This window comes from Cetorhinus maximus, chromosome 19, assembly GCF_964194155.1.
Source record: "Cetorhinus maximus chromosome 19, sCetMax3.hap1.1, whole genome shotgun sequence".
In the NCBI taxonomy this organism is placed as follows: Eukaryota; Metazoa; Chordata; class Chondrichthyes; order Lamniformes; family Cetorhinidae; genus Cetorhinus; species Cetorhinus maximus.
In genome coordinates this window covers 10721953-10737918 of record NC_135897.1, presented here as the reverse complement: position 1 = coordinate 10737918, position 15966 = coordinate 10721953, and the positions used below count along the sequence as shown (strand labels likewise).

Below are 15966 nucleotides of genomic sequence, written 5' to 3'. Positions count from 1 at the left end.
AGTATGTCAGACCTGGGCACTATTGCTTTGAGTCAGGTTAAGGGCTTTTGGTAGGGCTGTTTGGTTATTTACCGGAGTTATAAATCATACTGCCATGGGAAATGGCATATTCAGCAAATGGAGAAGAATGCCCAAGTGCCATCTGGGCATTCCAAAAGTTATGGCGCACTTCTACATAACACTTACTATAAGTACTGCAAGCAACCCTTAGTTTGGGTAAATTTGACATGTCGACACCTAGTTAGTGGATAAATTCTACATCAGAACCTCAAGTTCTCATTCTGACAGATCTTGGTGCTTTGGTGCAGAATTCATCCATCAAAGGGACTACACGTCTTTCAAACCATCGAGCTCACAAAATTCAAACAATGACATTAAGTACAATATGACTGAGTTGCCTGGGTTTTGAGGGTTGGCTTGTCAGAGTGCAGGAGCTGTATATGGCCTACAGATTGCTGCTTTGACAATCCTGAAATGGACAAATATCCTTAATGTAAATACTTTGAAAACTGCTCATGAATGAACGTATCAGCAGAAATAATTGCTGTAATCCAATCAAGTAGGCTGTTAGTCTTGATCTGTAAAGGGTCAATTGGAAGACAACTCAATCATAGATCAAAGGCCACAGCCCAGCATGATCACACCTCTGAGTTTGTAGATTATGAGGATTGTCAACACTGTTCAAGTAGATAATCCCAGTCTCAGACTGACCTTCAAAGCTTGGTCCGGTGGTTGACAAGCCTTGGAATGGGGAAACAATGAATCTCTGTATGTGATTCCTGAAACGTCAATTCAGTTTGCTCTGAGGAATGTCTGTTATTTCTTTGAGAAGTATTTTGATCTCCAGGATGGGAAAGGCGTTTTCAAAAGACTGTCTGGCTGATTTGTCTGCTTAACCTTTGAGTTGGCTCCACACTACTGTATTTGAATTGATTCAACTGTTGCTTATACTGCTGCTTCTGTGAATAAACTTGCTTACAGTTTATTCTGTTATCAAAAGAGTCTAGCATAGCTGATGCTAGTCTTCTGAAACAAAGTAAGGTACGGTGAAATTCCTAAATAAATCCAATAGCAATAAAGGAGTTCTTTGTTCGCCTCAGGTAAGCTATCCCAGGAAACAGGGACTTTCAGCAAACCGTCTGCGGAAAAGGCAAATGCAAAATGTCTGGATAGAGCTTGAATTGCAACTTTGCATTTTCAAATTGTCTTGAATAAGTGGGTCCAGCTGTACATGGATCTGATATACTGCTGGGCTCCATCCAGCTAGCAGCAGTGCTTGATGGCTAGTTGCCCATTTCCAATTTCCAGGCAGAGTGGTTCCAGGGATCTTACTATTGGCTGATATTTAAAATCTAATTTTCAAATCTACACAAAAACACGTACGAATCTTCAAACTGATCATATGGGTCAAAATTTGGTCCACGTCTGCCTCGAGATGGGTGCCGCTGATAATGTCTCTGCTCAAATTCATTCCTATGCTGGTTGAAACCCTGTTCAAATCTACAGAAGGAATTTTAAGACTTATCTGTTTACGTTAAAACCACTGAAGGACTGGAGGCATGAATGCTAATTAGCTCAAGTAAAGGGTGAACATGCCGTCTCTTAGCAGATTCCATCTTTGTGCCTACACACAGCTGAAAGAAGCATCAGGGAGACTTAGTGTGTTATAGCAGCAGGCTGCAGTTGTATACTCAAACTTTCCACAGTTTCAGTCGGCAGTATTTTTAGGAATGTTTGTTGGGACCAACAAGCCTGTCCTTTTTTTGGCTTGATCCAGCTCTACTCCTTTCAATTCCTAAACAGGGAATCTCCCAATTATCACCACCTTCTGTTGCCAAGTCAATTCTTAATATTTGGAAAACTTAACCAGTTTCATGAGACTTGCATAAGGAACTCTGTTGAATGTTTTTTGAAAATTTGAGTTAACTGCACTCATATGATTCACTGGATTATCCGAAACCATCAGCTCCCTATGTTCCTTAGATATAATGCGCTCAATCTTTTCCACAATGGATTTTTAAGTTAGCTGGCCTGAAATTGCCAATTTTGTATTTTATTCCTTTTTTGAATACTTAGGACTACATTGGCCACTCTCCAGCATTTGTCTATTGGAGTATTTATGGAGTTCTGAGTAATGTCAAGATATCATCAATTTCTTCTTTTCATTCCTCGGGTACTGTTTTCCAGATGTCTCCCATGAGGCCCAGGAACCTTTCAGTTTCTGCTTAACATATTTTTTAACTAGCCTCTGAATGCGCTACAAATTGTTTGGCTCCATGCACGATGACTGAAATTCTTTATAATCCTCTTTTTCTGTAATGTCAGCTTCCGCCATCGTTCTCCACTGAAAACTGACAGCAACTTTGGGAGATCGGACATGCACAGAATAATGGAGAAATTCAGAAGTTGCCATCAGCAAGTGTACAGAACATTTCTCCACTAGATACAAAGAGATTCTCGCAGAGTGCAATCTCTTGTAATCATGGTCTGGTGAGAACTTCCACTCATTCACTTTTGGACTCTTGAATAAGTTACACTTTGTTCAATGAGATGTTTCTGGGGTTTTAGCTGCATACTAACTTCAACATCCTTACTGGCTCTGAGAAGCTAAGTTTATATTTGTTGAATATTGAATTTCTCCGCAACAATAAAAACTTCCATACTTTTTAAAAACAATTTTATTATTTTCAAGTCTGTTTACCTTTATTTTAGCTTCTATTTTAATAGTCACACATTTATTTCACTTTCTGAAAATATAAATTAAAAGTGAAAGATTTTAAGTGCTTTTAACTTTCTGGTTCGCTGTGTGTGAATGCTTCAATTTCAATGGTTATACACCTGCTTGCTGACATTACTGTTGCTGCATGCCAAGAAATCCCCTTCAGCTGGCACCAGATTTAAACTGCTGTCCAGAAAAGGGAAACTCATGCCACAGAGATCACTAGATCGTTATGGGCAGTTTTCTACGGTCTGTGGCAAACACTCCCACTTCACCACTGACCGTAAAATCTGGGCCATTGTAAAAGATACACCTAATATTCCCATATGGATATATCCATATTCCCCTTAACAGTTTGATCCATTTTATCTTTTAACAGACGCACTTGTTCTTTGACCTCCCTTCCATGGGTAACATAATTGTCATACTAAAGCTACCTGCTGTGACTTTTTTGCACTGCAAAGCCCAATAAATTGCACTTCCAGCTGAAGGAATGTTTCTCCGATACTAATCAGTAGTGTGGGTCTAAAATCAGATTGCACTTCATTTAAAATCCAGTTGTATATATATATTTGCGAATAAAAGGTCAGTGTTTTTGATTAAATAGAGCTGCAGGTAAGAGGGTTCGCCACTCAATAACTACTCAGAATTTATTCTCACCTGTCATCCCTCCGCCCACGAAAGCGCATATCTTCTGGCTCCCTCATGAATCGTTCATCTAATGGTTTCCTTCCATCCCAACCTTGGGGTGGACCCCGGCTTGGGCCCCTGTGCTCAGGATCCCCAAAGTCCCTGTACTCCTGATCAGGAGGAAAATCCCGCTGTGGACCAGGCCCCCGTCTCCAACCCTCATCAAGAGGTAGTGGACCCATACGGTTCTCAAACTCCCTCGACCTGTGGCTGTATCGCTCATCCTTCCGGTAATCATCATGATACTGATCCGGTCCTTCAAAACGATCGTGGTAGTCTTGGGGTGGGCCACGTCTCTCGGCGGACCCCCTGTTTTCTCGAGGATCACCCCAGTCATGGGAACCCCTGTAAGGAGGCCCCCGTTCAGGATCACGCTCTGCGCTCTGATCGCGCCTCATTTCCTGTGGATGGCCCATGTGATGGTTTGGAGGACCATGAGATTCACCTGTCAAAACAAAACCAATTTGAAGCTATTAATTAGTACAAACAGATGAACTACATGTGCAGAAAAATGGAAGGGCCATTCTCCTCATGCAGTGGTACTGAGCAGATTGATTGTCCAGCCAAAAGTGCATCTAAACAGTGACGACCCAATTACTGGCCAAAGACTAATATAGCAGCAATAGCTGAGGGCTCCAAAATCATACATTTGGAACACTCAATAAATTGTTGCTAACATTATGATGTGTTTTTTTTTCTTCATGTACACTTCTCTCAGTCGCTGAAATATTTGATTTCCTATAGGCAGCTACATAGACAAGCAATGAGTGAATAGGAACTGTGCTGTGTTGTCCAACCACACTAAAAAACTTGCATTTGTACAGTGCCTTTAACAACTTCAGAGTGTACCAAAATACTTCACAGATGTTGAAGTACTTTTTGAAGTGTAGTCCTGGCTATAATGTAGATAATGCAACAGCCAATTTTTGCACAGGAAGCTCCCGAAAATAGTAACGTGACAACGATCAGATGACCTGTTTTACTGATGTTAGTTGATAGATACATATTAGCCAGGACACCAGGGGAGAACTCTCCTGCTCATTTTTTTGACATCTGATTGGCCTCCAATTAACACTTTCTCAGTACTGCACTGGGAGTGCCAGCCTACACTTTGTATGCAAGTCTTTGGAGTGAGACTTGAACCTAGAACTTACTGACTCAGAGACAAGAGTGCTACCCACCATACCACAGCTGACACTTAAAAAAAAAAGTGACTCTGCAAACTTCTGTAAATCAATCCACAAACCTGTGATTCTGTAAACTCACAAACCTCCAAATGGATTAACCTACAAACCTGTAAATGCATTAATTTGCAAAATTCTGATGAAATAAATGTATGCTAGGATTACATCTGATGACATGTACTTTACTGGATTATCCCCAGCACTAATTTGAGGTCTTGCAATGAAAGACAAAGATGTTTTATTGAAGGTCACCGACCACAGAGCTCCTTTTTGGCACTGTGTGGAAACGTGATCTAGCCTAAAGTCTAAAGGTGATCTAAATTTCAGCCTTTATTAGGTGTGATGATGGTTTAAACTTCAGATATTTTCCTAAACTTGCTCATTATCTTAAGTGAGGCACATCTATCTGACCTCAACAATGTCACAAATGGCAATACTCTTTGCAGCTGTATTTGAAATAGTCTGGTGTTACAGAGCACTAGAAAGTGAATGCAAGAGACTGTTTCAAGGCTGTTAGGTCAGCCTTTGCAACAATGAGCAAAAGATGAACATGCTTTAATTTAGACTGCTTCATTCACCATACAATATGTTGCATAAATTGTCTCTCTCTATGGGAAAAAATTTAAATTAGTAAGCGTCCCACTTGTCTTTTTAAATCACATCTTTCCCCAGCCTTCTAAATTTTTTGTGGGCGGGGCCAGTCAAAAGTACAAGTCCACTTCAGTTGGGATTGTGAACCTTTATGGATCAATCAATGGCAATTATCGATCTGCCAACAAGAGGTGAAACGCCTGCAGGTTCAACTGGTTTGAGAAGGCTCCCTCTCGCCTCTTCTGAAATGGAGCACTTCTCTTACACAGAGTAACAACCAGTCACCTGGCCAAAAATAGATCAGCAACTGAGTTCGACCTGCAGATATATCGACCATCCAAATATCACCCTCTGTTCAGGGATCAAACACTGACAAAAGAAGCTAGTGAGTTAGCCAATCAGTTTAATTCTTAAAACTGGAGTCATATACTCTGTGATAGAGTCATCAATAGATTGTACGGTTTCCAAAACATGATGCATCGAGGATCTTATTTAAAACTGCTGCAAGGTCAATAGCATCTTATTTGCAATGTGCACTTTGTTGTTCGGACTCTGTTTTTTGTGTCTTACACATTGAAGTTTGTTAATATACAATTCTTCCACCAAATCTGGGAGTATCCTGTACACAGATATCACTGCTACTTCTTCCCTCTCATCAAAGTTTGAATATTACTGCACAAGAAAGTTATAAAAAACAATGAACCAGGACCTTTATGCTCCTTTAACTCTAATAACCTTTACACACAGGAAAAGTTCAACAAGGCAGTGTGATAAGCGTGAGGTTTGAAAAGATGTCCAACTCTTAATGCTTCTGTTGAATAAATCGTCTATGTGCACTGCTGCTCTTCTCACCTTTGCTCGGCCCAGGACCTGGAGGTCCCTGATTGGAAGCAGGTAGTCGAACTGGTCCCTGTGGTACCATCATCAACGGTGGCACTTGGTTTGGAGCCTTTTGTAAGAAAAAAGCAACAAATAAGTCAACCATGAGGCACACAGACCAAATTTTTTAAAAATCCTTTGATGTTTCACAAACCAGACTTGATAGAAATCAGTCAGATGTTGCACAATCAGGAAAATAGAGCCAATAAAAGGACTTTATTTTGCACCTTGGTTTTTTTTGTTAAATCTAATTTGGTCGGAAATGGATTGCCTGTCGAGGAAACAAGTTATTCAACATCAGTTTAACCTGTCTTTTGAATGCTTTTTAAAAAATGAGTCATGTATCATATAAGGAACTGAGTAGAATGAGTTATTGAGCCTGGTATGAGGGAATTACTTAACTGTATAAATACAACTCAACAACAACTTCAGTTAACATAGGACCACAGCACCCCCAGGCATCTTGTGCTTAGTGGCAGCTGCGGAAGAGAGATAGATTCAGACATTGAGTAGGAACTGGGTGACGATCTAGAGAAGGTGACTGTAGGAGAGGTAAAAAAGGTGAATTCCAGACTGAAAGCTGGAATGGCAGAAGGAATGGACAGAGCTGAGGATAGAAATAGCAGAGGATTGCACAGTGGTTCTTTTACGATTCAAATCCTACATGTCCCATGTAGGAGGAAGTGCCAGCAGATTGGCCATTTTAATTGTGTGCATGTCAGGGAAGTTTTTTCCAATTGCTGGCCTAATCGCATACTCTCAGTTAGTTCCCCTAGTGAAGCATTGGATCTCAATATCAAAATATTCCCTCCAAAATCTAAATAATCAGGTTTGTTTTCTAATCATTTTTTAAAATAATGGGATCATGATTTTACTCCATCCTTTGTTGAAGTGTTGCGACGTCTTATGCTGCCAGAACTCTAAAGTGTTATAGCAATAGTAATGAGCAAAATAATGATAAACTAGCAAGATTCACCCTGGGAGCTGTCAGGTTCAGCAGCAGCTGTTCTCGATGCTCTGATCTTTGCACTACATAAAATGAAGACACTACTAGTACCCTTAAAATGGCTGCTATCTCACCATGTGCAAGGGGACAAGCATAGGAAGAGACTGATAACATTCAAATAGATCTGGGCGAAGTATAGGAGCTGTTAAATAACAAATGGAATCCAGTGTGAGTAAACATAAAGTAAAACACATTGGTTCAGTAACACAAAACATGTAGGTGCCCAATGACAAATTCGGTTTGAGTGCAGTTATCAACTGTTGATTCAGCCTATATAAAAAGAAAGACCACAAGATGCCCAAAAATGCTTTACGAAGTACTTCTGAAGTGCATTCACTACTGTAATTTAGGAAATTCTGTAGCCAATTTGCACACAGCAAGCTCCTATAAACAGCAATGTAATAATGACCAGATAATCTGTTTCTGTGATGTTGATTGAATGATAAATATTGGCCAGGACACTAGGGCCTTGCTCTTCTTTAAAAAAGCGGTGTTGAATTTTTTATGTCGGGCCTCAGTTTAATCTCATCCGAAAGACGACATCTCCGACAGTGCAGAGTCCCTCAGTATTGCACTGGAGAGTCAACATGAAGCTGTTAAGAAGAAGCCTATTCTTGAATTAAGATACATTTCAATGGTGAGGTCATTCACAATAATGAGCTGATTCTTTCTAAAGGATATTAATGTATTGCAGAAGACAAGAATGACCACCATTACTCTGATACTTGCACATCTGGCTGACCGAATTTAAATAGTCCTCATTAGAAGAGTGAGTTTGGATATGGTCCAGGTCTTCAAAATGCTAGCAAGTAGAGATAATGAGGAAGTCATTTCACTTAATCTACCACAGCCTGATCAGAGGTGAAAAACACCATTACTGAGTTCCTTTAGCTATGCAGAAAATATGTCAAGTAGACGTTTGGGCTGGGCGATAAATGCTGACCTTGCCAGCAGTGCCCACATCCCATGAAGTATTTAAAAAAACATAATGAATTAATCCTATTAATCCTGAGGGCTGTGGCAAACATTGCCAATCAAATCTCAATGCAGCTGTATGGCTCTAATTTTATAACTCAATTATGAAACAGGCTTACATTTAAACAGTAGCCTTATTATATCTCCCAAAGCACTTCATGCACCATGAATCATTCTGAAGGGCAGTAGCCATTATGCAGACATCACGACAGCCATTTTGCACACAATCTCTCTCAAACATCAATATTTTTAAAGGGGTGGGTGGGGGAAGGAATGTTGGCCCAGAGAACCTCCTGCTCCTCTTCAAACACACCATGACATCCATAACATTCATCTGAACTAAACAGAACAGGTCTTAGTTTAATGGCTGTTCCGAAAAGCAGAACCTCAGTCAACGTAGCACTCCCTCAGTTTTGCAGTGGATGGTCAACTTAGATTATGTACTCAAATCTTGATAAGGACCTGGAGCCTATAACCTTCTGACCCAGAGGTAAGAATGTTAACAAAGGAGCCAAAGGCCATTAACAGCCACATGGTACCGCAGGAAACAAGAGTGTGTTCCCAAAAGGCATGTACACAATGAAGCAGCACAGCATGACACAGTAAACTGCATTGAGAAGATTCAACAAGCCATTCATTCCGGAACACATACATGTACTTGCTCTAATTTAATCTCCTGACAGAGTTGGGAACAAAATACATCCAGCCCTCAATGGTAACTGAGCAAAAGTTACAGGATATCCATCTGCCCAATTGCATTTCACAGAGGCATTAACATCCTTTCAACGTAGAGTACAAGTGTCAGTGTGACTCAGTTGGCAGCACTCGTCTCTGGGCCAGAAAGCTGTGGTTTCAACCTCCTCTACAGTATCCGAACCAAAATCTAGGCTTGCAATACTGAGGGATTGCGGCATTGTTAAAAGTAGCAGCCTTTAGATCAGAAATTATCCTGAGCTTCATTGTTATGATATGGCAGACAGTATTTGCAAGGCTGACCAAATCCCAAAAGGAAACTTGACTATGCCATCACAACGATTTTACAATTTGTATTCATTACAAGGTTTCAGCACGGAAGTCAGAAGTAATAAGTCCATGACCACCTTTAGAGATTATAAAGATTAAATTAAAACATTTATTAACAAAAGAAAAAACTTAAACACACAACACTACAGTCACACAGTTACATTTAGTTTTATAAAGTTCTCACAAAATTTCTACTTAACTAGACTCCCAACTACACACCTCTTTCAGGCAACAGTCCAAATAGATTCCTAATCTATAAAACACCCAGCAATATTACCACCAGTACTCACTGTTGCTGTCAGGAAGATATTTCACAGCTTCTTTCTCCCTCTCACTCAATAATGGAATTCCAAAGTTTATAGCAAAACCTTGCTTTTTGAAACAGCAGGGTGGCTAAAGGTTTGTTCCCCCTCAGATCTGTTTCACATGGTACACCTTTCAAGATCTCACATGGCCACTCCTCATACAGCTTTCCATCTTTCTTTAAATATATTTTCTCCCTTTTGATTTGTAAATTCTATTGTTTCAACCGTTCTTTGGAAGTTACTTTTCCAAGAATATAAAAATCTTTCATGTTGTCCTTATGGCCAGCACTTTCGGGAAAAATAAACTTAATAACTTTGCCTTATTTGTTTTGCCAGTTGTAAACATCTTATCATGTCCCTTTGAAAATCAAACAACCTCTCAACTTATATAAAAATGCAAATTCCATTCACACTGTATCTGTTGAGGCTTCATCCTAGCTTACCCATCTCCATTTCAAATGCCTGTTTTACACCTAAGCCCTTTGATGATTCAAACCTTGCAGTCTGACTGTCTGCAGTTTAATTAAACTAGACACACACAAACATACATACGCAGTCCCCATAAGCCCGTTTCAGTATCCCACAGTAATATTAGGAAAAAAAATTATATTTCCCTTACACATTGAAGTGGAGGTTATTTATAGAAGAACAAAGAGTTCCCCAGTCTTATGTGCAAAGGATTAACAGACCATTCATATCACTGCTGTTTGTGGGACCTTTCTTTGAGCAAAGCGGCTGTTATGTTAACTACATAGTAATTCAACTGCTTTCAATGTGAGTTTTTGCAGGTGAAGAACTTTGAGATGTTTCGCAGAGACATGTGCCAGAAAATGCAAATCTTTTTGTTCTTTAGTCTTAATGTGATGTTAGAGCACTCAAAAGTAATAAGGAAACTTGCAAGTAAAACAACACATGGCCTAGAATATTTCTTGCTGTGAGGTTAGTACCCTAACTTCAGATGTATTTAGCAGGTGTCCTCAAAGGATGACTGGAAAAGTGGGCAGAATTGCTCGCCAGGCATTACCAATTCCCAGGAGGTACTGGGCCACTAATGTCCAGGCTGATGCAATTTTGAAGGAAATCTGCACACTTTCAGAATCAGTACCAGTTTTCAAATATTCAGTTAAAACCAAGAAGATTTAACTTCCTTGCATTTTCAATTATGTTGTACTGTATACAGATATGCTTAGCTTAATATTTGGTGTAGAATCTAACAAACACAAAATGGCTTACCTGATTGAATGGCATTCTAGGTCCATCACCCAACAGTGATGGCTTGGCTGGTTGTTGAAAGGAAGGGGCTTGATGTGGAGGCCCTTGTGCATTTGAACTACCCTGCTGAGGATGTGGTGGCCCTCCCGGTGCACCCTGAGGCCCTTGAGGTCCTGATGGTCCTTGCATGCCCTGGGGATGTCCTTGCATTCCCTGCGGTGGGCCTTGCATTCCCTGGGGAGGTCCCTGCATTGGAGGACCTTGCATCCCTCTTGGGCCCGATGGCCCCTGCATTCCCTGGGGTCCTGGATGTCCTTGTGACCCCGAATGACCTTGGGGTCCTAAACCTTGTTGAACATGCGGTCCTTGCTGTCCTTGAGGTCCAGGATGATTTTGGGGGCCTGGAAAACCCTGTGCTGCATGTGGTCCTGGATGTCCTTGAGGTCCTGGAGGACCTCCTGGACCATGAATTCCTTGTGGCCCTGTATGTGCTTGGGGACCCATTAATCCTTGCGACACTACAGGACCCTGCAAGAGTGGGGGGACTTGAAGGCCCATTTGTCCTGGAGGTGCTGGTGGTCTGAAGTTGCCTTGGGGTCCTGAATGTCCATGTGGCATATTCATCTGCATTTGCTGAGGTGCATGTGCCTGTTGAAATCCTTGTGGAGGTTGCGAGATAAACCCTTGCCCTGGGAAAGACTGTGGTGTTAAAGAAGCTCCTTGTTGCTGCTGCTGCTGCTGTTGTTGTTGTTGTTGCTGTTGTTGCTGCTGCTGCTGTTGCTGCTGCTGCTGCACTTGCTCTGCCTGTTTCTGTGCCATCCTCTCGATCTTGAGTTGCTGTATGGAAAGAACAAAACATACAAAATGTAAAAATCTCTCCTCTCCCAATGTGGAAACTTATCAAAAACTAACGAAGAAACTGGGTATACACTTCAGTCTGACAAGGCTATCTTCAGGAATTGTATAATGGAGGGCGTCAAACACTTTTTTTAGGAAACTATGTGACATCGATAGAAGTCTCAAGTAATTCTAATTTTCTGCTCCTGAGCCCAACCACATTATGTACTACTTTGACTACCACAAATTTTATGCTGGAAACAATAGAAGGAACAATTACAGGAATGCAATTAATGCAGCTCTGTATGGAATTGTGGGTTTAGGCATTGATCTGAGACATACAGATCACAAAGTCCAGTTCAACTGCTGTCTCTGCTGAATTAGCCGATCTCAACAAAGACAGAGAGAGGTGAGAAATAATTGGCCTCAAAGACTATGTGATCACCCTATGGAGACCATCGCAACAGCTATCCAGTGATTCCTGCTGGAAGTGTCCACCTGTGAGAAGAGAGTAGGGCTCAGCTGTGATGTCCCCAGTTCATGGTCACTTTGGTTGCTAGCGCAGTAAACCTTTGCATATCATGTGCAACTGCTGAGTCTGCATCTTCAGCATAAGATTTCCCCTGCAGCCTGAGAATGAAATAAGAAAGGTAGAGCTGTTGTAAACGGAAGTAATGACTCAGAGGATTTCCACTGCATGAGAAGAGTTGTTTGCACTGCTGGGAACTGCATGCACAAGTGACTCAGTGCAACATTTCCTCTGATTTTCCACCCCATTAAAAATGTGTGGTGACTGTACTCCTTGGTTGACTGAGACCATGAAATCAGTGCACACAGATATAATCCCACACCTAACCTGCATGTGAGGTAACATGCTGCCTTTTCAATGTGACACCCTCATGGGTTACCCATCACTTTAACATTTGCTCCGTCCTCTGGATCCAACAGTTAGCAGTCAAAACTTCCAATAATTTAGTTTGCATTTCTGTGTATGTTAATGAAAATTATAAGGACTGAGACAATGAAAGTTTCCTCTAACCTCTAATAGCAGGGGGTTGGTGTACTGTAGAGCGGCCATCTCCTGCTCGATTTCTGCTTGAGATTTCTTCTTTTCATCCAGTTTCTTCTCTTCTGTCCTCTCAATCTTTGGCTCCTCAACAGGAACTGTGAGAACCTTATTTTGGGACCATGCCTGCAGACAGAAGGTAGACATTACGTAACATTCATATCTTTTTCCCATCTTCAAATCCCATCAGCTTCCCATGTATCTGTCACTTCTCAACAGCTCACTTCACTGAAAGATGTTTACAGTGGATGGTGAAGTTTTGTTTGCTGTTGTACAGAAGAGTGGTAACTTGCTTTCTGTAAGGCAGTTATGTGTTCTGTAATTGGTGCAAATCAGTTGTTTAATATATGTGTATCATGGAAGTTATGCAGGGGAGGGGAGATGGTAGCATAGTGGTAATGTCACTGGACTAGCAATCCAGAAGGCCTGGGGACTTGTGTTCAAATCCCACAATGGCAGCTGGTGGAATTTAAATTCAATTGCTGGTAAAGCTAGTCTCAGTAATGATGACCTAATGTCCTTTAAGGAGGGAAATCTGGTCGACATCTGACTCCAGACCCACAGCAATGTGGTTGACTCTTAATTTCCCTCTGAAACGGCCCAGCAAGCCACTCAGTTCAAGGGATATTAGGGATGGGCAACAAATGCTGGCCTTGCCAGCAATGCCCACATCCCATAAAAAAATAAAGAGAAAAAAAGTTATCTTACCCAGTACATCCTCCCTCTCCCGTAATTAGTAATCAGAAATAGGGGCAGTGTCCATTCCCTTTTCCAAGCAGCATAATGAAAGGCAACGGAATACTCAACTACAGGAGGCCCAGTACACCTTCCCTCTCCCAGTAGTCAGGAATAGGGTTCTGTAAGCAGTGGCAGTTTCCACTCTCTTTTCCAAGTAGCAGGAGTCTACATAATGAAAGGCAATGGGCTACTCTCTACAGGAGACCTACTTCTGACGAAAGATCATCAACATGAAATATTAATACTGTTTCTTTCTTCACAGATCCTTCTGCTTCAATGTGCATCACACAACGTGTTAAGGATTTCCTGCATTCAAAGCAGATCAATCTTACAATGGCGTCAGACAGGAGTGAATCATACCAGGTCTAACTGACCTGTTGAAACTGCACAGGAATTGGCTTTGCATAGGGGACTTTCTTCTGTATGACTTTCTTCTGATCCTTTAACATCATCTCATCCATGCCCCAGTCCAATCCTGGGATCGCCATCTCCACCTCATTCACCTCTTCTCTGTCTGTAAAAAATCATGCTTTAGAAGGTTATGAAACTAAGCAGCAGATTTTTGAAATATTTTTAGTGTGACTCATTTTAACAGATCAAAAGATCGTAAGTGCAGCCAAAGCCTTTTTAAATAAAAGAACTGCTGCTATGCTAACCCTTAGCAATACCCAATAAATGATTGTTTTTAACTTTAGCAAACAATATAATTATTCATCTTTTTATGGTGCTATGCTAGATAAACAATGGGACTTCTTTGGTGAGTTTTATTAGGTTTTACTAATTCAGCAAATATTTATCTTTTTCCCCATACCTTGCCAATTTTTTTTCCTCTGCTCTCCTTAAGGGACTAACTGAGATCCTTCCCATTAGAACTGGCTTTTGAATAACTCACCCAAAAGACAATTCTTTGTGTGTGAATTGAGGCACTCGGTGCCAGCAACTATTCAACTATGTACAGTCAACTTTAGTGACAAATTTAACAGAATGACTGCATGGCTGTCCAGATGGCTCAGTTGGTTAAAACGCTCAGAGATTCATGTAGAGCAGGTTCAAACTCCTTATTGACAATATTAAATTCTTTGTGATCTACTTACTGGCCTGTTCCAGCTCCAAGGCTTGTTTTAATTGCTCTGGAATGCCCATCCCAGGAATACTCGATAGACTGTTCGGTTCAATGTCATCTGTGGAATTCCAAAAATAAACAAAAGTTCAGGGTGTGTACAGGGAGTTCCATCTATATGAAATATTGTGCTTAAATGTTTATTTCCCTTCACAGGAAGCGTGAGGCAGTAAACAGCTCCTGTGCTGGTCAAACGCCAGGTCACTGGCTGAGTGACTCACATTCTCATCACACACGGAACTATTTATTAAGAAAGATATTTCTGACACATTATTGTAGATTATACTATGCATTAACAAGATTTGAAATCTCATTACAGTCTATGATCGAGTGGTATGATATTCTGTACACTGTATAATGCTTTCTGCTAGTATATACATCTTAGCAGAGGGGTATTTAATTTACTGCAATGAACAGTATAGTCTGGTCTCTCCCACTATTCACGACATTGTAAAATAGTATATAACATATTCAGATGCTTCTTATTCTATTCTTACCATATTCTCCAACTGCTTCATCCGACATCCCTGGAAGCAGGTTGAGATTGTAGCGATCCCTCATTTTATCGCCAGGTCTGTTTCTTGTCCAGAATTTGCTGCCAATGACAGGTTGCATGTAATTTAACATACTGCTAGATTAGCTTTTATAGTATTAAGAACACTTAATGAGGTCATGGCAATTGTCATTCTTTGAACATGGATTGACCTCCACATTCAACAGTTGGCCAAACTAGGAGAGAACAACACTTAACTTAGCTCCTTTAACAGTAGGCACTGATACAGTTATTTGTCTTATTCTACACCAGCTCCTATGCTCTCCTAAACTTTAATCCCTAATGGCTTCCAGGATTGAAATCTGTTCACCTAAATGTGATATTTGAACAAATGAGGGACAAATGCACGATGGAATTAAACAGCTGGTAGACATATGTTGAGGCAGATCTTGTGGCACAGTGGGTAACATCCTGCCTCTGAGCCAGAAGCTCCAGATTCAAATCCCGCTCCAGGACTTGATGGCCACAGAAGGTGCATTCACAACGTAGCCAAGCAGGTTGATTAACAGCCTGTAAATCCTTCCATTATGCCTGTGTCAGGCTATGAGTGGGAGAGTCTCCTTGTCAGCTATGCCTGATGTGGAGGGGCACCCCTGAAGCTATAGGCTAGCGATCTGTTCCAGGAAAAACTAGCTATGGAAACAGATGTGGGCAGATGCTTTGTCTGCCTCATGCACTACTAAGTGTGGGAAGAGAAAAGAAGGAAGATAATGTCATCAGAACATAAGAAATAAGAGTAGGCCATTCGACCCTTCCAGACCACTCCGCCATTTAATAAGATCATGGCTGATCTGATTGTAACCTCAAACCCACATTCCTACCTACCCCCGATAACTTTCACCCCCTCGTTAATCAAAAATCTACCTAGTTCTCCCTTAAAAAATTTTCAAAGGCTCTGCTTCCACTCCCTTTTGAGGAAGGCAGTTCCAAAGACTCACAACCCTCAGAGAAAAAAATTCTCCTCATCTCTGTCTTAAATGAGCGACCCTTTACTTTTAAACCGTGACCCCTAATTCTAGATTCTCCCACAAAAGGAAACATCCTCTTCACATCCACCTAGTCAAGACC

The 15966-nt window shown here is 41.0% G+C and overlaps 1 protein-coding gene across 3 annotated transcripts in view; it reads right to left on the bottom strand.

The window, feature by feature from the left end:
- Window positions 1-15966, bottom strand: part of wdr33 (WD repeat domain 33) — a 118489-nt gene that overhangs the window by 14754 nt on the left and 87769 nt on the right. For all 3 annotated transcript variants that reach the window (XM_078563477.1, XM_078563481.1, XM_078563478.1), the window contains exons 12-18: window positions 14843-14940; window positions 14320-14406; window positions 13600-13739; window positions 12461-12613; window positions 10606-11421; window positions 6037-6133; window positions 3380-3854 (exon numbers count right to left, since the gene is read on the bottom strand). In XM_078563477.1, the coding sequence (XP_078419603.1) occupies window positions 3380-3854; window positions 6037-6133; window positions 10606-11421; window positions 12461-12613; window positions 13600-13739; window positions 14320-14406; window positions 14843-14940 (1866 nt within the window). The remainder of the gene's footprint in view (window positions 1-3379; window positions 3855-6036; window positions 6134-10605; window positions 11422-12460; window positions 12614-13599; window positions 13740-14319; window positions 14407-14842; window positions 14941-15966) is intronic.